The sequence below is a fragment of the Varanus komodoensis genome, unplaced genomic scaffold (genome assembly GCF_004798865.1).
Source record: "Varanus komodoensis strain SLA01 unplaced genomic scaffold, ASM479886v1 scaffold32, whole genome shotgun sequence".
Taxonomy (NCBI): Eukaryota; Metazoa; Chordata; class Lepidosauria; order Squamata; family Varanidae; genus Varanus; species Varanus komodoensis.
In genome coordinates this window covers 3,350,233-3,369,987 of record NW_025335798.1, presented here as the reverse complement: position 1 = coordinate 3,369,987, position 19,755 = coordinate 3,350,233, and the positions used below count along the sequence as shown (strand labels likewise).

The 19,755-nt window shown below is 48.6% G+C and overlaps 1 protein-coding gene across 3 annotated transcripts; it reads right to left on the bottom strand.

Moving 5' to 3' along the window:
* Window positions 1–837: 837 nt before the first annotated feature.
* On the bottom strand, window positions 838–19,275 carry ZNF142 (zinc finger protein 142). 3 transcript variants are annotated; one of them, XM_044438396.1, is made up of 11 exons: window positions 19,118–19,274; window positions 18,682–18,759; window positions 16,829–16,996; window positions 14,931–15,240; window positions 13,019–13,687; window positions 11,317–11,574; window positions 10,192–11,001; window positions 8,872–9,049; window positions 3,651–6,810; window positions 2,259–2,364; window positions 838–1,541 (listed from the first exon to the last, which is right to left on the bottom strand). In XM_044438396.1, exons 4-11 carry the CDS (start codon window positions 15,184–15,186, stop codon window positions 1,054–1,056), a joined length of 5,925 nt encoding a protein of 1,974 aa, XP_044294331.1. In that variant the 5' UTR covers window positions 15,187–15,240; window positions 16,829–16,996; window positions 18,682–18,759; window positions 19,118–19,274; the 3' UTR covers window positions 838–1,053. The 3 variants fall into 3 exon arrangements, with proteins under 3 accessions (XP_044294331.1, XP_044294332.1, XP_044294330.1); XM_044438397.1 differs by lacking the exon at window positions 16,829–16,996 and having other exon boundaries at window positions 11,317–11,571; window positions 19,118–19,275; XM_044438395.1 differs by lacking the exon at window positions 16,829–16,996.
* Window positions 19,276–19,755: the final 480 nt, after the last annotated feature.

Here is a 19,755-nt window from a genome sequence, read left to right as displayed (position 1 = left end):
TAACTTTAGTATGCAGATATGTGGATTCTTTAAAAGTTGACAGGACGAAGCCTCTGCACCACGTGGTTTGAAGCTTTTGCAAGTTGCAGACTGGTGCACAGGACACTGCAGGAAAGCTGTTTGAACTTGAAAGACATGGGCATAGTTTAGATAAGTAAAGTTTTGGAGGGAAGCTTGTAGGCCAAAGATGCTGATGATCCATTAAGCACAGCTCTGAGGCCCTACAGCCTTGAGCAGCTTCAGCCTAATAAGCACTCCTTGCTTTCAAGTGGCTTTATCAAATGCTCCAATCATTTAAGAGCTGGAACAAATGGATTTCTTCAAAGCCTGTACAACGGACATGCTTCCCAGTTCTTCCCAGGTAGGAGGGAGGGCCAGCTTCTTCCTCCAATCCCATTTCTTACCAGTGCATCAATCATTTTAAAATCCCTATCAACAGAAGCAGGTCATTTTGAAATCCCTATCAACAGAAAGTGGGCCAAAGAAATTCGTGTTTTCTGATTCACCAATCTTTTCCACACACTAACACATTAAGGAGCTGCTCTGCTTAAAATACACCAAGCAGAAGGATGATGCTAGGAAATTTCATTCTGTGTGTACAGAGCTCAATCCAGAGATCTCTGGGCACAGCAGTCATTGTTCAGAAAGTTTCCTGATATTACAGGCTGACCAGAACTGTCCTGAAGGAAAGGCAGGTAGAATTGTCCCCTTGGGCAAAACCCACCATCAGCCCCAGCAACCTCCCAGGTTATATGATTCACTCCTCCTCCACTGTTGCCCTACTATGCAGACCACTGGATCTGATCTCATCAAAATCACAAACAAGCCTGGAGACCCTTTTCATACAGTCAGATATTTTACATCACATATACAGATATCATTACAAACACAAGCAAATGCATTCACTCAACTTGGAGCGGGCTGCATTTCCCCCGTGGGCTTGAAACAGGGTGAACAGGACCTCCATGTGGTGCCAGGTCTAAGCCTTCAATCCATCACAGAAGCCAAAGTAAAGTAGCCTCAGGTCTTAAGTCCATTTCCCCCCACTTTGCTTTAGCCATGCGGTGACACCTGAGTCTCACCTTCCCCTGGGTGTTTGGAGGAGGAATTCTCAAGCTGAACATCATGCAGGTGGACAGTCAGGGTACAAGGGTCCTTGCCCACCCCTTTGCTGAGGTCCCCCTCTGTTCCCCCCTGCTCAGGGTGGTGCCTCTGCAAATGCTTGATCACTTGGAACTTCTGCTTGGCCTTGTAGCTGCAGTAGCGGCAGAAGAAGGGGTGCTCGTTGGTGTGGGTCAGATAGTGATGCCGCAAGCCGGCTGCCCACCGGAAGCCTCGGAAGCACACATTGCAAACATAAGGCTTCTCTTCGCTGTGCTTCTTCAGATGCGTCTTGAGGAGGAAGCGGGTCTTAAAGGCCTTTCCACACTGCTCGCAGATGAAAGAGCGGGCCTCACGATGCCGCGTCTCCTTGTGGATGCGCAAGGCGTCGGCACGGTTGGTGCAGTAGTCGCACTCATCACACTGGTATGGTTTGAGCCCTGGGTGAAGTGTGATACAACAGAAATGGCCATGAGTGGCATATCACCAGATAATCAAAGCCATGCTGCCCTTCCACATGAGTTGTGTGCTTCTCCGAGTGGCCGCAACATTGCTGCTTCGCGTACTGTGGGATGTTCACACGCCTCAGGGAAAGGAATTCTCTCCACACACCACGCCCCTGCCCTGAGCTTCGGCTTCACATATTAACCACGAATCTCAGCCCCAACAAGCCAATGAAACACATCCAGGAACCCAACCCCACCTTTAGGAACGTTCTCTGACAGAAAGAAAAGTAACTGGCCCTTAATTCTCATCAGTATAGATTTCAGTGCATTACTACTAACCAGAAGTGTGGAAAGGGGGACACCTTTCCCGTTGCCACGACAGAAGTGTTGTTCAGGTGCTGTTCACCAGCCCAAGCGCAGCTCCCAAGCATATGCAAAAAACCGGTACAGGCTAAAAATACTGGCCTGCTTAGAAAGTCAAGTGTCAGATGCACACTTCAACATGGTTTTCTACCAGCATTGCCAGAAGTGCCGTGTGGCTCTTCACATCATCTGCCTCTGCACGCAGCCTTTGAAAGGTCCCGAGGGACCCTCTTCTTGACCTCACATCAATAAGAGGCATAGCCCGGCAAGGTTACCCCGCACGAGAGGCCAAGGCCGCATCCCCTAGCCCAGGTACCATGCGCTCCTCATGATGGTGAAGCACCATACCTGTATGCTTCGTCATGTGGTACTTCAGCTGGTTCACCCACTTGCACTTGTAGCCGCATTCTGGGCAAAGGTACTTCCTTTCCTCCTTGTGGATACGCATGTGATACTGGGCAGAAAGACAAAAGGACAGGCTGGGTCACACATGAGATGGTCCCCTCACAAATGGCTTTCGCAATTGCACAGTTTATGAGCAATGTGATTCAAGCTTAGGGATTGAGCAGGCTGGCCTACTAAACAAGAGCCCACTCATCCAATTGATCCGCAATCACTTTCTAGAAACCAACAGGAAAGATGGTCCTTTTGCATGAGATCCAAGAAATGAATACAAGGCAAGCAGGGCATTTGGAAGTCACAGTAGCAAAGCCAAGACTTATACACAGCACCTGGGGTACCCCTTAGCTTTGCTGGGTCAGGACTTGTCTATTGCATCTGAAATGTTTGTTCCTGGGCATAGACCAACACAGCAATTACTCCAGAGGTCACCTTTTAAAATGTACTCAGGAAATGCACTCAGGAAAGGGGGAAATTTGCTGGTGTATAAAGGAAAGGTGTAAGATTTTAAGAGCAGCATTTCATGCTGAAAAAGATATGCATCTGGGTCTTCATAATTGTTTGCCACTGTAAGGGACTACACTAGATTATGTTTTGAAACCCTCTGCTTCCTCAAAAGTCAGTTCAACCCTAAAGAAGTCAGAAGCAGGTCAGATATTTTGGAGGTTAAAGTCAAAGCCCCTGCAAAAAGAAAAACAAATCTTTAACCAAGTATTAAACCACAAAGGCTGTCCAAATATGTATTGAGCAATGAGTGGTGGTGGGGAGCGGCTGAGGGAGGGGACAGGCCATAGTATCCTTCATCCAGAGCTTTCAGATCACAGAAACATGATCTGACAATAAGTGAAGTGTCATGGATACAATAATGGAGGAACAGATTCCAGATCACAGAACTTTTAGATCACACAAGGTGGGTGCTGCCTCATAAACCATGTTCAAATCAAGGCAGGACACCACATGGCAAAAGGCCATTTTAATCAGACAGCTGGACTTAAGAGGAAATCATTCCTTAACCCAAGTGAGACACCAGGGAGAAGTTCTCCTTGCCACAGAATCTCAGTGTTACCTTCTGGCCTAAAAGGCATTTGCCCCTTTAGACCTGGCAACTGACAGCAGAGCTGAAGCTCTCCAGAAGTTGTGGACTTCAGCTCCCATCAGCCACCACAACCACGGCCCATCCCCAGGAATGTTGGGAGGCATCATTTAGACCATTTGGAGGGCACCAGGCTGGGGAATGCTGTATAGCCTTTCAGGCAGAAAAGGCAAATATCCTGGAACATCTGAAATGTCCCCTAGAGATGTTCTCCCACCAACCCAGCAACAAAGCGGCAAAACACTCACCTTGAGGCGGGAAGGGTCAGCACAGGCGTACTGGCACTGGTGGCATTTGTAAGGCTTCTCGCCCGTGTGGATACGGCTGTGCCACGTGATCTTCTGCTTGTTCTTGGTGGTGTACTTGCAGTCGGAGCACTTGTAGATGCGGGTGCCGCCATGGCCCTTCATGTGGTGGTCAAACACCAGCTGGTGATGGCAGCCAAAGTCACAGAAGGAGCACCTGAGAGGGCGTTCATCTGCCACGGAGGGCTCGTGGGCCTCCACGTAGTGGCTCACCAGCTGCTGCCGCTCCTTGGCTGCGAAGCTGCAGATGTGGCAGCGATGGCTGAAGTGCAGCTTCTTATGCTCCTCCAGTTCCTCCCGAGTCGCCAGCGTCTCCTTGCAGGCAGCGCACTCCAGGTGAGGATGCTGCTTCTGGGCATGGCATCTGAGGGTGGCCTCGCTGTGGCAGACGAAGGCACAGCGGGGGCAGCAGTAGGAGACCTTCTCCTCATGCTGCCGCAGCGCGTGCTGCTTGAGGGCCGTTTCGGAGCTGAAGCGGGCCTCACAGTGGGAGCAGGTGAAGTTCAGCTCCCCTTGGTGGCAACTGTTGACATGGCGGGTGATGTCATTCTGGATGTAGCCACTGTAGTCGCAAAGTGGGCAGAAGTGGGTGGGCTTCTTCTCGTGGGCCCGCAAGCGGTGAATGCGCAACTTGGAGTTGGTGCCAAAGGTTTGGCCACAGGTGGGGCAGGCAATGCGCCCCACGCCCGTGTGCAAGGACTGGTGGGCATCCAGCCGGTAGCGCCGGGTAGTGCTAAACTCACAATAAGGGCACTTGTGGGGCTTCACACCCTCGTGCTTGATGCGGATGTGCTGGTGCAGGCAACGCACCTGCTTGCAGGTGAAGTCGCACTGGTGGCAGGCCAGCTGGGGCCGGGCACCGTAGTACTTGCGGTGCAGCTTGCGGTGGAGCCGGAGGGCCACGGCAGCCTTGGATGTGAAGGAGCAGAGCGTGCAGCGAAACTCACCCAGCTTCAAGCAGCCCCGCTTCTTGTGCGTCTTCAGGGCACGTTCCTGGTGGCAGGTGAAAGGGCAGGTGGGGCAGGAGAAGTGCCGCCTCTTGCGTGGGGGGAGGGACACTTCGCTTGCGGGCTCATCGGATGGGCCCACGTCCTCGAGACTGACGCGCCCCTCCCTCTCCTCTGGAGCTGGGCTGAGGCTGGACCCTTCAAGCAGCCTAATGGGAGGGCCTTCCGCATGCCCCTCCAGCTGGTGGATCTTGAGGGCCCTCTTAGAGCGGAAGGGCCTTGAGCACCTGGGGCACCAGAGCTGTTCCAGGCCTCGGCAGCCGTCTTCCACGTGGGACTGGATGGTGGACACACGTGAGCAGACAAAGGAGCAGGATTTACAGTGGAACTTGTCCTGTTCCCGATAGTATCGCTCCGAGTGGTGGGCGGCAGGACCTGCAGCTACTTCCGGCAACTGTTCTCCCATCACAGTTGTGGCGGCATCCTGAGATGGCTTATTGTTTAGATGGATGGCCAAGCATGGTGTCAGTTCTGCCCCCCAAGAAGTCTCTTGCATCGTGCCTGCCTCTGCCTCGTTTAAGGCTCCGTTCTTCTCCACCTCCACCATTTCCAGGCTCGTGTGTCTGGGTGGCACAGCAGCCACCTGGTCTACACAGGCTGCTTTTGCACCATTCTTCTTCATGAGAACGGGACACTTCTTCAGGAGATGGGTATTCAGGCCTCTCTGCTGCTTGAAGACGGCCCCACACTCCTGGCACACTAAGGGGCACTTCTTAGTCTGGCAGCCCACTTTGCAGTGCATCACCATTGACTTCTCCTTCCTTGTGATGTAGGAGCACTTCTCACACTTGAAGACCCGGCTCTCAGACTGAACTACTAACATCTGCACCCTCCCTTCCAGAACGAGGGTTTCTGCTTGCTCCTTGTCCTGCCTCCTGAGAGCTTTAAGCACCGATTCAGATTGGGACCCCTCCTCAGAGGGGAGCAGTGCATCTTCTGGGGCAAAGGAAGCCTCATGGCTAGGATCAGGCTGGAAGGAACTGGGCTTTACCACATCTGGCCAAGCTTCCTGTACATTTGGCTCTCTGCAACCCTCTCCTTGCTCCAGGCTGGGTGGCACCTGCAAAATCTCCAAGTCCTCCCCATCAGCCTTCCTATCCCCTCCATCCTGCAGGGCATCTTTTTCGCTGCCTGCACCAGTACCAGAATCAGTGTCTTTTCCCAGCTCCAGCTCCCCATCCCCAGCAACCTCAGCCTCCTCCTCAAAGTCAGGGATATCCTCAAGGGCAGGCTCACTCTCTTCAACAATGGAATCTCTGGAGCTGGACCCTTCACAGGCTGCCTCCACCTCCCCATCTTCTGGCAGAGCTGTGGACATGTCCTTGGCCAGCTGCTCCAGAGCTGGCTCTGGGTCACACAGAGGCTCTAAGAGGAGGGTGCAAGTCTGAACCGGCTTGCTGGCACCACCGGGTTCCCCCAAGCTCTCTGAAGTTGTTTTCATAGTGAGCTCTTCTGAAGGGGCCCTGTCTGCCTTGCTGGGATCATGCCCTCCCACAACTTCCCCACCCACCCTGGCAATGTGGCCTTCATCCCCAAAAAGAGGCACGATGACGGCCTCCTGGCGGCAGCCATCCTCCTGGGCCTCGGAAGGAAGGGCCTTCACTTTGTCACGCCAGGACTCCCTCCCTGGGAGGGAAGAGCCCGGCTCGGCGTGCAGAGCCATGGCAAGGTTATAGCTGAGCAGCATCTCGGTAGAGCTGACCTCCAGCTCCCTGGTGGCATAGTTCTCCTGCCAGCCCTTGTCACCAGGGACGTAGCCATGGACCTTGCGCTTGTGGAAGAAGAGGCTGGTATTGCTAAAGGTGCGGTATGGGCACAGGGCACAGCGGAACTCCCTCTGCTTGGTGTGCTTGCAGTTCTCATGGTTGACCAGGGCTTGCTTGTATTTGGTTTGGTAGCTGCAGTACTGACACTGGAAAATGGGTGTCTGGTAGTCCTGGGAATGCTTGGCCTGCATGTGCTTCTGCAGCTCATACTTGCGCTTGCAGGCAAAGCCGCACACCTCACAGATCAGGGACTTGCCCTGGTGGCGCAGCTTGTGGCTACTCAGTTGGTCAGCCCGATGGCAGCGGTAGGGACACTGGTTGCACTGGTACCTGGCACAAGGACGAAAATGGGTCAGAACAAGGCTGGAGAAGAGCATCAGCACAGGACTGCTTTCCACACCTCTTTGGGCAAACAGAGCATCTCTTTGTAATCACCACCACCCAATAGCCCTGAAAAGTCCATTATCAAATCTCATTTTGCAAAGTGGGGGAAAGAAGGTTGAACGAAAACACTTATGCAAGACTGCCAACAGAAGACACAGCTGAGGTGGACCTGAATCGGGGTCTCTCCAGGTCTATACCTTGTAGCTTCCACATCAGTTTGTAGGCTCTAGCAGAGCCCAGTTCTATACCCAGGGATGGGCATCCATGTCTAAGCTGGAAAGTGAGGGCTTAGAGAGACAGTCTTTTTTGCTGCTGAATAATAGGACTGGCCTCTCCATTAGCTCTACTCTTGCACTGTTGCAAAACAGGAAGACTATTCACTCATCTTTAAAAAAACAAACACACACTTGATTTGCATTCCAGTACAGCAGATGGGAAGTGCACAATTTTAAAGAAAACAGATCTTAAAGAAAAATGAAGGATTTTGAAGTGATAGGGAATTGATACAGGAAAATATAGCCTGGCACTGTTTCTAGAGTGCCACATTAATATCTTCACCAAACCAAAAGGAGTGGTTGGGAGAGGGAGTCAGAGGGACAGCAACTTAGACCATTTCCATGTTCCCGGAAATCTGGCACCAGATGAGACCTAAAACTAGATCAACAAAATCTGAACAACATATTGCTCCCTTCACCATTTTTGGCATTCTTTCACTTTTAACTTTTAACTCCTAGTGATTCAGTCCACCAAATGGCAAATGCATCTTTCTAAATTGGGTCCTTCATCAGTCCTGGACCTCTGGGAGATAATCCATGTTGCCCCAGTACTTAAAATTTGCTTAGGTTATTCCTTACTAATCCTGCTTTCATCTAGTCTGAACAGATGCCTCAGCTATTAGCTTCTGATACTAATTCACACAGATTGCCTATTTCAGCTGCCACATGGCAAACCAAAATAGATCACAGGGTTAATATCATTCACAGGGCTAGGTTCTCATCTTGCAGTACTCAAGAGTTAATGAGCTGCAGTGATTGTGGTAGATCTGGTTATACAGACTGACATGGAAATCTGTGCCTTGGTAACTTATGAAACCTGGGTTGAACCATAATATTACCATATGCTTAATATCATTAAGTACCACAGATGTGTCAACTGATCAATGCCCATCCCCAAATAATTATGCATTAATTATTACATTTATATACTGCCTTTCTTTTCCTCCAGCAAGGAGGGAGTTTAAGGTACTTTTTTTTTTTAAAGGAGCTTTCTCCTGCTTTTCATTTTGCCCGGCTAACATTATCCAATTTACCCCTGTGAGGCAAGTTAAGCTGAGAGTCAGTGCCTGGCCCAAAGTCACCCAGTGAGCTCAATGGCCAAGTGGGGACTAGAACCCAGGTTTCTCAAGTCCAAGTCCAGCACTCTTACCATTATACTATACTCTTAGCATTTGAAGGCTTTGGGTCAGTCAAGTCTATCCAGATGCCAGCAGCTTTACACAATCATGTTTATGAATCAATAAATGCAGTTCATCATCCATTCATGAAATGCAGGTGTGGGTTACACTTAGTTGCCCCCATGGGCTACATTTCTGCTGCCACAGCAGCAATAAACACAGCAGGACAAATATTGGATTGTTGTCAAGTCAAATGTGTCCCTTTTAAGCTTCGGTTGAGGTTTGCTGGCAAAGTACCACTTATTTATTGATTTATTTATTTTGCTGCCGCACCACCAAATTTTGTCAGTGCAGGATCCACACGAGAAGTCAGGAGGCTGTGTGCAAGTCACATGTTTATCCAGCCTTCATGTAATATATCAACTTAACTAGTTCTTTTGCCCAGCCCTTGAAACTGCCATTAGATGGGACACCTAGTGTGCATCAGCAGCCATGGCCATTTCCACGGACCAGACAACCCCAGCTTGGATGGAACAACCAGGTTGTCCCACTCTGTTCCAGCACAATTCAGGTGAGGAAATCAACTAGGAAGGACGATGGTGGTCTCTCTGTACCTGAGATCTCCTGTGTGCTTCCGCATATGAACGTTCAGGTAATGCTTCCACTTTGTCACATAGCCACACTCCGTGCACATGTAGTTCTTATCGTCAGAGTGGGTCAGCATATGTTTAGAAAGGTAGCTCACATCTCGGCATGTGAAGTCGCACAGCTGGCATTTGTGAGGCTTCTCTCCTAAAGTCACAGAGCAAGCCAGAAGCTGTGGATCGGCGGCCCCAACCATCACTCCCCGAGGTCAGCAGATGACATTTAAAATGAGGCCCTACTCGGTCCCACCCCCAAACAAAACAAGTGGCAACGTTTCCACACACAGCATCCTGCTGTACTGCACAATGCTCCGCCACGAAGTATGGATGACAGCCGGGCTTCCACCATTATGCTCGCCTGCCCTCTCTCAAGTGTGGCAGACGCTCAGCCAGTCTTCCTCCCAGCTCTGAAGCACAGGGACGGTGAGCAATGCCCCCTGCGCTCCTGCAGAGGAGCCTTGCCTTCTTGTTTTAAAGCTGGAAGGGAGGCTGGACATTGTTTGTTCATGACACGGCCAAGGCATCAGGGTGCCTTCACCAGGCAGGGCTTACCTGGAACGTCCCGCCCCTCCTGCTTTGGCCCAAGCCAGCATGCTCCCTCCTCCCTGAGCAGCACTGCCAGAGGCAGGGGCAGTCATTTCTGCATCATTGCCCAAAGGGTGTTTGGGGCACCTGCGTTAGACCCCTGAGGAGATGGGCCTGGGCAGCAAGCCTGTCTGCAAGCTAAAGGATGCCAACCTTTATAAGTGAAATTCTGCTGTCAGCATACGCTTTGAAAATCTGACCCATTCGGCTATGTTTTAGGGAGGTTCCTCCACTCTTTTCCTGTGCAAAATCTAAATGGAAGAGGCTAGCGCCAGTATCAAAAAATGCTCATACCACCTTGTTGGGTGGGGGCAGAACAGACATCCTGGCCTCTGGGCATCCAAACTACCTCTAGTTTTTACTTTTCCCTCTCAGCAAAGCCCCGAATAGCTCTGAATGAATGAGAAAAGTCCCATTTCCACCCCCTCCTCTAAAAGTATGCAAAGAAGAATACAAAGCTGTATACAAATGAAATGGCTGACTGATCAACCCTGTAATGGGAAAGGGCTGAAGGATCTCTCCAAGCTCCACCCCATTCACAGGGTATAAAAAAGAAGGAAATGGACTGGACTGGACTGGCAGCTTCAGTTGTCTGCTCAAAACTACAGATTTACCTTTCAGAATAATGGGAGAAAATAAATCCAAGGCACAAGATACACTTGCAAGCGTTTCTCTAGAGATCACCAGGAGGAGGCAAACACTGACCTGTGTGGAGCAGCATGTGGCGGATAAGGACTCTTTTGTGCGCAGTGGCAAAGTTGCATTCAGTGCACTTGTGAATCTTCTCACTGGCGTGCATCTTGCCAACATGGTCATGAAATTCTACTGAGTTGAACGTGGTGAACGGGCAGAAGCTGCACTGAAGCTGTTCACTTCCTGGGTGGCCTTGCTTCTTATGCTTACGGAAGATGTGCTTGTTGGAGCAGACAAAGTCACACTGCTGGCAGTGGAAGGCATAGTGCGTTTTGCGATGTGCCTCCATCACCTCAGTGCTAGGGAAGAGCAGGGAGCAGGCATAGTATTTGCACTCTACGGCTTTAATGCCATGTGCCTCTCTGACATGCCGCAGGAACTCCTTGCGGTCCTCAGTGCAGAAGCCACAGCCCTCCTGGAAACAGCTCAGCTGCTTGGGCTCCTCTTTGTGACTCTTCAGATGATCCTTGAGGGCATGACTGAGCTTAAACTTCTCCTTGCACACAGGACAGGAGTAAATATCTGAATAGAAGTTGGAGATGTCCTCATGCATGCTGGCCATGTGCCTGTTGAGCGCGTTCTTTTCAACAGAACTGTAGTGGCAGAGCGGACAGCGATGGGTCTTCTCCCCAGTTTCGCGCATCATGTGGATCTTCAGCTTGCTCTTGCTGGTGAAGAATTTCTGACAGTTTGGGCACTGCAGCCTGGGGTCTGGGAAGTGTAGGTGAAGGTGTTCCACCAGGTGAGTCCGCTTCTTGAAGCAACGCTTGCACTCTGGACACATGTGGGTCTTGAACAGGTATTTGGAGTCCTCAGCCACATCTACAATGAGAAAAAGAAACCTGCAGTTCAGTGTGGAGGAATGAACACAGGAGAGCCTTGGAAATGCTTCACGAATCTGCCTGTCTCCCATCTCCAGGAACAAAGAAAGGAGAGCAGAGGAAGGCATCACTAGCTAGATTCTGAGCAGCGGCAGGAGCTATTGTGTGAACTCGTGTCTAAGGCAGACTGGTTCAGGCATCTTTCCTTCAGCTTCAGGGCACTCTGCCAAATGCCCAGATGCTCTGGCTACATGGCATAGCTTCCTTCAAAGAAAAGTCAGAAACTGTACACTCCCCAGTGAATTCAAATCTTTACCTTTGAGTGCCTGGGCCTTTGTTGGTTTGGCAGAGACTTCCTTGCCATTGCTCTCCTCCTCTTCCTCCTCCTCTTCCTCCTCCAATAATTCATCCTCTTCATTGGCAGGGTTGTCATCTTTGACCAATGTGCCTGGGTCTTCTGTAAGCACAGCGCTGCTACCAGTGTGTATTTCCAGGCCAGGCCCTATTTCTGTCACCTTCCAGCCACTCTGAACTTTGTGAGAGCTCTCTGCTTTGCTCAGCACTTCCGTCCCTCCTTGGAACAAAAATGAAACATACACTAGAGTCTTGGCTTGTTCTGAGCCAGTGCTAACATGCAAATAACTCTGTTTTGTGACTAAGGGTGTTTCCAGGCAAGGCTTTTATCATGCAGCCAACAAGCCTTATTTACAGGGAATGCAGATGATGATGATTTCCATTTGTAACACTCCCATGTTTCCCCACTGCTTCTTCCATCTTTCTCTTTTACCACAGAAAATCTGTTGCAAAGGAAAAGATAGAATAGTTCCACAATGTTTTTATTTATTTATTTTTCAATTTATATCCTGCCTTTTTCCTACAAAGGGCTCAAGGCAGCTTACATCTGCTTCTCCATCTTATCCCCACAACAACAACCCTGTGAGGTAGGTTGGGCTGAGAGTCTGGGACTGGCCCAAAGTCACCCAGTTGGCTCCATGGCTGAGTGGGGACTAGAACCCAGATCGTCTGAGTCCCAGTCCCATGCTCTTAACCACTACACCAGGAGTGATCTGACTCAAAGCATCCCATGAGTGACTCCTCAGTCAGTCACAGAACTAACACCAAAAGGGGGGTTAAAATGGAACAAAGTGGACATTAGACCCCTGTTTTTCTACGGGAGGAAAGGTACAGAAATCCACTGGGGGGGGGGGGGATGAAACTGCCTCCCACCAGGCTTTCTGTGGGTCAGAAGCCACCATTTTCTCCCACCCATTTCGCCTCTCTTCATGCTGGGAGAGTTCTGTGGAAAGACTTCTCCCAACATCAACTGAGTTCCTAGCTTTGCACAATGTGTGCCATTCTAATGGACATGCACTGCCCCCATAGAGGTGGCAACTGGTGCATAGAAAGATGTGACAGGCACTGGTTAAAACTGACAATCCTCACCACACTGCCCACATCCCTGCAGTTATCTGTGAACTCCAAAAATGAGAATTCCTTTGGAGCAGGCCGAGCTGCACCCAATGCAGAAACCCAAGGAGGCTGCATGGGCTGGGTGCACAACCTGCACAGGCAGGATTTGGCCAGCAGGAAAGAGGTTCCACAGGGGTTGCTGGGATACAGCTGTGCTGTTCCATACAGCACTGCTCTGGCCTTGCTCACAATTGCCCCAGCTGGTTCAGATCACATTCCCCAGCACTGGCTTCCATTCATAACGTCCTGCCACTTTTCTGAGTTACATTTTTGCCTTCGTGCCACAAGAGGCTACATTCTGTCAAGCCTACTGGCCAATACAGCATTGTCTTAAACGCAGCTGACAGAAAACACGTATTTTAAAATATTTCTGGGCTCCCTTTAAAGGAACAAGAAAGTGACCTCCATATTAACCCCCCCCCCCCAATAAATCCAAGAATTCCAGGATCCAAAACTATGGGACATTAGGTGACTTGTGCCACTTCACAGCATTCTTTACCACTCAGCACAATCTCTCTCTCAGCCCTAAAGCATCATGTCTTGAGTACCTGTTTTCAGAAGGGGGTGCTCAGTGCTTCCAGCAACTGCTCCTGCCTGCAGTGCTGCCTGCTGCTGCGCAGCCTCCTGCGCATGGCTGCGCCTGTGCTGCCCAAACTGCTTGGTGTTGGCACTGACGAAGTCGCAATGGCCACAGTGGAAGGGAAAGTGGCTCCTGTGGTGAAGCTCCATGTCCTCTCGGCTTCGGAACAAGACTGGGCAGCCACGATAGGTACAGCCTACCGGAGACACCTGGTGGACACGACGCAAATGGCCCCGGAGCTGCTTGCAATCCCCTGAGCTGAAATGACAGCCCTCCTCAGGGCAGACCTGGGCGCCCTGGGGTCTGTGGTGGTCCTTAAAGTGCTCCTTCAGCTCAGTGGGCAGTGCGAACTCTACCTGGCAAATGGGGCACAGGAGCAGCTCAGTGCCCAATTCGGGGACCTGCCTGCTTCCATCCGGCAAGTTCTGCACTGGTGCCTCCTGGACAATTGGTTGCTCTCCTGAGACAGCCAAGTCCTGGCTAGTAAGGCCGAGTGATAACTCTTGGAGCTGAGGGAGGCTTGCAAGCTGTCCTCTGGAAAGTTCCACACAATGATGCTCAGAAAGCAGGCTGGAGTCAGAGAAGCTCTGCCCACATCGTTCACAGAAATACAGTTCCACAACTTTGACCAAGACCTCTGCAAGCAAGAATGAGAGCATTTTGTTTCTCTTAAATCTACTTATTAATCCAAAACATCCACCACACACAAGTGCCTCATTTCTCCAGATCACAGGTTCAAATCTAGTGCATGGTATAAATTACTAGAGAGAAATTACAGACAGCAACATCTCAATGCAGCAGTGACCACAGACAGTCCCCAATAAGAACTGTACCAGTAAATGATACTTGAGGCCTTATCATCTCCATAATGAGTTGGAGAAACAAATTCCCTGTGCAACAGATGATCCAACTCACCCAGAGATGGTCACAGAAATACTGGAAGGAAAGCAGTGGCAGGACCTGCAGTTAATTGTTAAAAGTGCCCTTTGCTATGTAGTCCCACTGTACACTATTGTTCTATATTTCACTTCTCAAATTCCTTCACCTGCCCATTGCCATCGATCACCACCATCTAGCCCCATGTCTGAAACTTCTTTGCCCCCTTCTCATATGCCACCACCAAAACAACCTCTCAAGGCCACTCCATTCTCAACCTACCATCTTTGGCTGCGATCTGCAAATTCTAGGCGCTGCGTCAGCTCCAGTGCACTAGATCACACTGAGTATTGGCTACTGCTGAATCAGATCCTTTGCGCCAATTGCTTTGCAGCCCTAGAGGAAACTTCATGATTTGTGTGGGTCTGGTAGAGGCAATGGGGTCCAAATTATCACGACCCAAAGAACCTCTGACTCTCACTGTGGCAAAGAGTTGCTCCTGCAGACAGTCACAGGAAGATGCAACAAGCAGATCCACACGGAGCTTTATGTCTATTCAAAGCTATACTATTTCTGATTGGGTACAATGAAAGAAAAACCAAATCAGATGCACACACTTGGCCAGTTTCCTGCTGCAGCCACCTAAATACCTTCAGCAGGCTTTGCCACAGGCGTAGCTCTTGGCCTCTTGCTGGACAACTGAAAGCAATGGGGCCACTGCACAGTCAGCATGCGGTTTCCATGCCCGCCTCTCAAAAAGCTGAAACTGGCCAAGATTCCTGTTCCCAACTAACTGATGAAAAGGTCTCAGGTGCAGAAACTCCAGGCTGCTCTTTGGGAAATTCCTCTGTGTCCTGCCCAAAAACCCCAAGGCTGCCCTTTACTGCTCCTGATTTAGAATATGATTGCTACAGGACACAATCCACTCACATTTTACAAGAGTGAATAGCTCTATGGGTAGTCTTTTGTGCCAGAGTGCGATGACATGTCAGAACACAACCTACCTGCAGTGTTGCCAGGATTGCCAAGGGACATGCTGCTAGCCATGGTTCCTACAAATATTTCAACGCCGGCTGTTTCTGTTCCTACCACAGATGCCTCTGTTAAGAGCAAGCTCTGCCCCACTGCTAGGTTATTGCTGGGGACGCTGTGGTTGTCCTCATGCCCCGCAACTGCTGCACTCGGCAGCAACAGCTCCTGGCAAAGAGCATTCATCTTGTCTTCTCCTGCAGGCTCTGTTGCTACTGCTCCTCTGCTCATTGCCTCTTGCGCCTCAGCATGGCTTTACACCATGACACAAAGCAGGTACAGCTCCTGTTAAAAGAATGCATCAAGAAAAATGTACCGTTGTCTTCTGAAAGAAAGCAAGCAACGATTAAACCTATTATTCTTCAGAAGGAATGAGTGTGGTGAAATGGAAATAGCCTGATATTCACTGTTCAGTTTTAATAAGCAGCAGGAACCACAGCTCCACTGATTGTGAGGTGTGCTCAGCAAAAAGTACAACAAGAGAATGTCCAGTACCGGATGGAAACTTCAAAACCTTCACTATTTTATTCTCTGTAAGCACAGAAGAAAGAGGAATGCTTTGTGATCATAACACTGGTGTTTTTTTTAATAATTAAGGCATAATTTATAGGTTGTGCCATGGATGATCATAAGCCCCCAAATTCCGAGGCTTAAAAGTATCTTACACAGGGCAGAAGAAGCAATAGAGGCAACCAGAGGAAAGGGCCTCCTACCCTTGGTGGACATTTTTCCTGTCTAGCTGAGGCACATCAGAGGGAAGAAAGGGACCCAGAATGGCCTCAGGCTAGTCTCTTTCCTGGCCTCTCTAGTCTCTTTCTTTCCCTACCTACCAAAATGCCCCCTTCTCTAAGATTGAGTTGCTGAACTCAGAGTAGCCAGTGCCATTCTTTCCATGCCAACTGAGAGGGAGATGTGTTAAAGCAGAATAAATAGGCTCTTTGGAAGGGTTAGAGTGGAAAAAGCACGGAATAACAAGAATGTAAGATTTTACAGAAGAGGTTTTGATCACATTTACCAAGCTGGTGAAAAACTGAAAGGATCAAAACCTCCCCCTTAAAAATAGGTTCAAATTAGGAATGGAATATACTGGCATATTGATAGAGACTCTTGATGGATACAGACAGCCATACACAACACATAATGTGAAGTATGGTAACATTTACTTAATTGCATTGCAGGATGATACAGGAAAATGAGCTAACCTAAGCTGAGAAAGCTCACCTCAGAATAGCCTGGACATCAGTTTGGGTTAAATGTTAAAGAAAGATCTACACATGATGACATGTTATCTAGTAAAAGTACAGGCTTACTATATAGAATATTCTCAGCAATATTGGAATAGCCAACTGACTGTTAGATACATTAACGGTTGGATTACAAATAGGAATAATTAAACCCCAATAAGACCCAGAAAGTACATTTGGATAAAAAAACCATGAAGTTATTCTCTTGAATAACATCAGAAAAGAAAAATGAATGCAAGTTGGCACTTAAGTTATAGGAGCTCAAAGGAGATGCATGGGTTAAAATATGCAGTTCCTGGAGAATGAGAGTTGAAGACATTGTGTTAGGCTGAGTTTATCAGATTCCAGTTTGTTATTATTATTCATTAGTATTAGTAGTTTGTTAGATCAATTCTTACTGGGTTTTAATAAACTATCATTACATTCTTTGGTGCTTTCTTGGGATATTCACATACCATTGCTAGACACATTTATACAGAAATTCTACTTAATTCAGTGTGCCTTATCCACAGGTTAAGTGTGCATAAGATCACTTTGGGTACAATCCAATCAAGAAGCCCATAAGCCCAAATTTGGAGGTTTATAGGCATCTAATGCAGAGCAGGACAAGCAGCAGAAACAATTCTCACCTCCACACTCCTCACCATCTCCATTTTTGCTAGACAGACAATTTTGGCCTTCTAACTAGAAAGCTTCACGGGAGGAACAAAGGAGGCAGTCAGGATGCCTTGTACCTTAGCTGCTCCAGTCTCCTGCCACCTCCACCTCACAAGCCTATCCATTTAAGGTTTTTCAATCTGAGAGAGAAGCAAGTATGATTTGAATGATCCTGTGCCCTCCCCAATAATATCTATAGGCCACGGGGTCATTCCTTTAAAAGGTTTTACCAATCACTGGCTTATTTGACTGGCTACAAATAACAGTCTATTAATCTTCTATCAACTCAGAAGCATTTCTATTGCTGCAGAAGGCTTCTGCGCCTAAGAGCTAACTGGCAGAGTTCTGATGTAGCAACATAACACATGCTGACACCATACACCATGCAGGCTTCTCTCTGCACTTGAGATTACACAGAGCATCTCAAACTTGCCCAACCCCCACTGTGGTAGAGAGCACACTGATACCCTCTTCTAATTCCTCCTATATATATGCATCACAATCCTACTGAAACCTAGTCCTTGCATTAGCTGAGCTCACACTTTCCAGAATTGCTAATGGTATCTTATACAGTGGAACTTTTATTCCACTATATTCATTCTAGATAAGCCTGGCTCACAGAATATCAGTCATATTGAAAGTAAAACACTGAAGTGCATACACTTCATAGATCTGAATTAGCTGCTCATAAGAACACCTGCCCAGCTGCCTACAGACACACAGTAAAGCCCAACAGATCTTATCTAATAATTAATTTGCATCCAGATCAAATTAATATAAGTAACTACAGGCAAGGCATGCAACTATTGCATTAATGATGATGCATTATTATGTCCACTATTACTATAATAAGGAAAGGATCAGCCCATTTACAGTTAGGGTGTTTCCAGCAGAGGCTTTTATCACTGTATTGCCCTGAATATTTATGAGGTTCAGAAGTAATTGGAAAAGATTGGAAAAGATTCAGAGGAGGGTGACAAAGATGATCAATGGCCTGGAAACAAAGCATTGTTAGAACAGACTGAAAGAATTGGGCATTTTTAGTCTTCAGATGAGAAGAATGAAAGGAGATATGATAACATTCTTCAAGTACTTGAACATTGTCACACAAAGGAGGGCCAGGATAAGCCCAGTGTGCACAACACAAAATAACTGGCTTAGGTTACAGGAAGGTGGATTCTGACTGGACATCAGGAAAAAATTCCTATTAGAGCAATAGGACAATTGAACCAATTACCTAGGGAGGCCATGGGTTCTCCCACACTGGAGGCATTCAAGATACAGCTGGACAACTATATATCTGTTAGGGATGCTTTACTTGGAGTTTACCAGGGGTTGGACCTAATGCTCTTATTGGCCCCTTCCAACTCTACTACTCTATGATAAGTCACAGTTTTTCACATACAGCTTTCCTGTATTTTCCCAGACCTGCTTTTAGAAACATAGAAACAGAGCGAGTCAGAAGGGGCCTCTCGGGCCATCTAGTCTGACCTCCGGAACCAGCCGGCTCCGCTTTTGTCTTACAACAGAAAACCTGTTAAGAAGAAAAAGATGTAAATGCTGCACAATACCTTCAGATTCATAGCATTAGGAGCCCTCCATGTGGAACCACCCTTACAGTTTCTGCCAAGAGAATATTTCATTGTATATTCACCCCTTCTTAAAATTTCCCTTCCTGGACATAGGTTTCCACCATAGAGCCTCTCCTGCATGCTTTTAAATAACAGCTGGCATGTAATCCAAAATAGTTGAGGCTAGCTCTCTGCAGAATCCAGCCACCTAACAAGGTGGCAAGGTGGTTTTAAAAGGTCCAAGTTGAACTTACATTCCAAGCTTCCTCTTCTTTTCCTGGTGGGCTTCTTCTATGCTTTGAGGACCAGGCATGAGCCATCATCATTGGCTTCTGAAGTACAAAAGAAGAGAAAGAGACCCACCAAATTAAAACGGAGCACAAAGCCTGTCAGGAACCAACTCCCACGATGCCGGCCGGGCTCAGTGTGGCCCTGGAGCACTTCCTCGTGCAGCCATGGCCCAGATCCCTCCCCTCAAAGCGCGCACATACAAGACCCTTAAATCCATAAGAGGCCCCGAGTCTCTGAAGCAGCACAGCTCTCCTACCCTCTGCCTCTGTAGCCTTCCTCCTGGAAGCCCCAAGTCTTCCCAAGCCTCTTACCTTTTCCTCTCCAGCTACCAATATCTAAGGAAGAGGCCCACTGCCCATCCCCAAACAAAGGTCTTGCTTCCGCGCGTCTCCATCCTACCTTACATCTTCTCACGCTCTGCACATCCTCTCGATGATTCCCTTTCGGCCCAGACTGCCAAGGAACATCTCTCACTTTCTCGGCCGTTCTCTCCCTTCCTCTTTGTGCTGCTCAGTCCACTCTCTCCCCCAAGCAACTCTATGATAGATGCAGGCCGACGGCTTCGGCCGTCTGGGACGATAGAGGAAAGTTTCTAGAGCGCCTTCCCCTTATTTCCACCAGAAACTTTAAAGTAGAGCGTGGCTGAAGGACTGATCTCACAAGCCTGGAGAACCCAACGTTAAAAGTTGGGGGGCGGGCGGGAAAAAGGTTGTGTTGGTGTTACAGCCGAGAAGGGCTCTAGAGACACTTCCGACTCCTTCAGTTGCCATAGAGCGCAGGAAGTAGAGTTAAGAGGTCACGCTCACGTAATGAGCATAGGAAAATTCAGCCTCAGTGTCTGAGGGTAGGAATGATAATAGAGATACGAAAAATAGAACCGCGTGGATCACAGTATTTCTCTCTTCCGACTTAAAAGTTGAGATTGTTTTCTACGGTAATTCCAGCAACCTAGCCATATAGGGTTGTTATTATATTAGAATCCCGGAGGGACATGAGAGTGATGCCTCCCTGCTCCTATGCTGACGATTGGAAGCTTT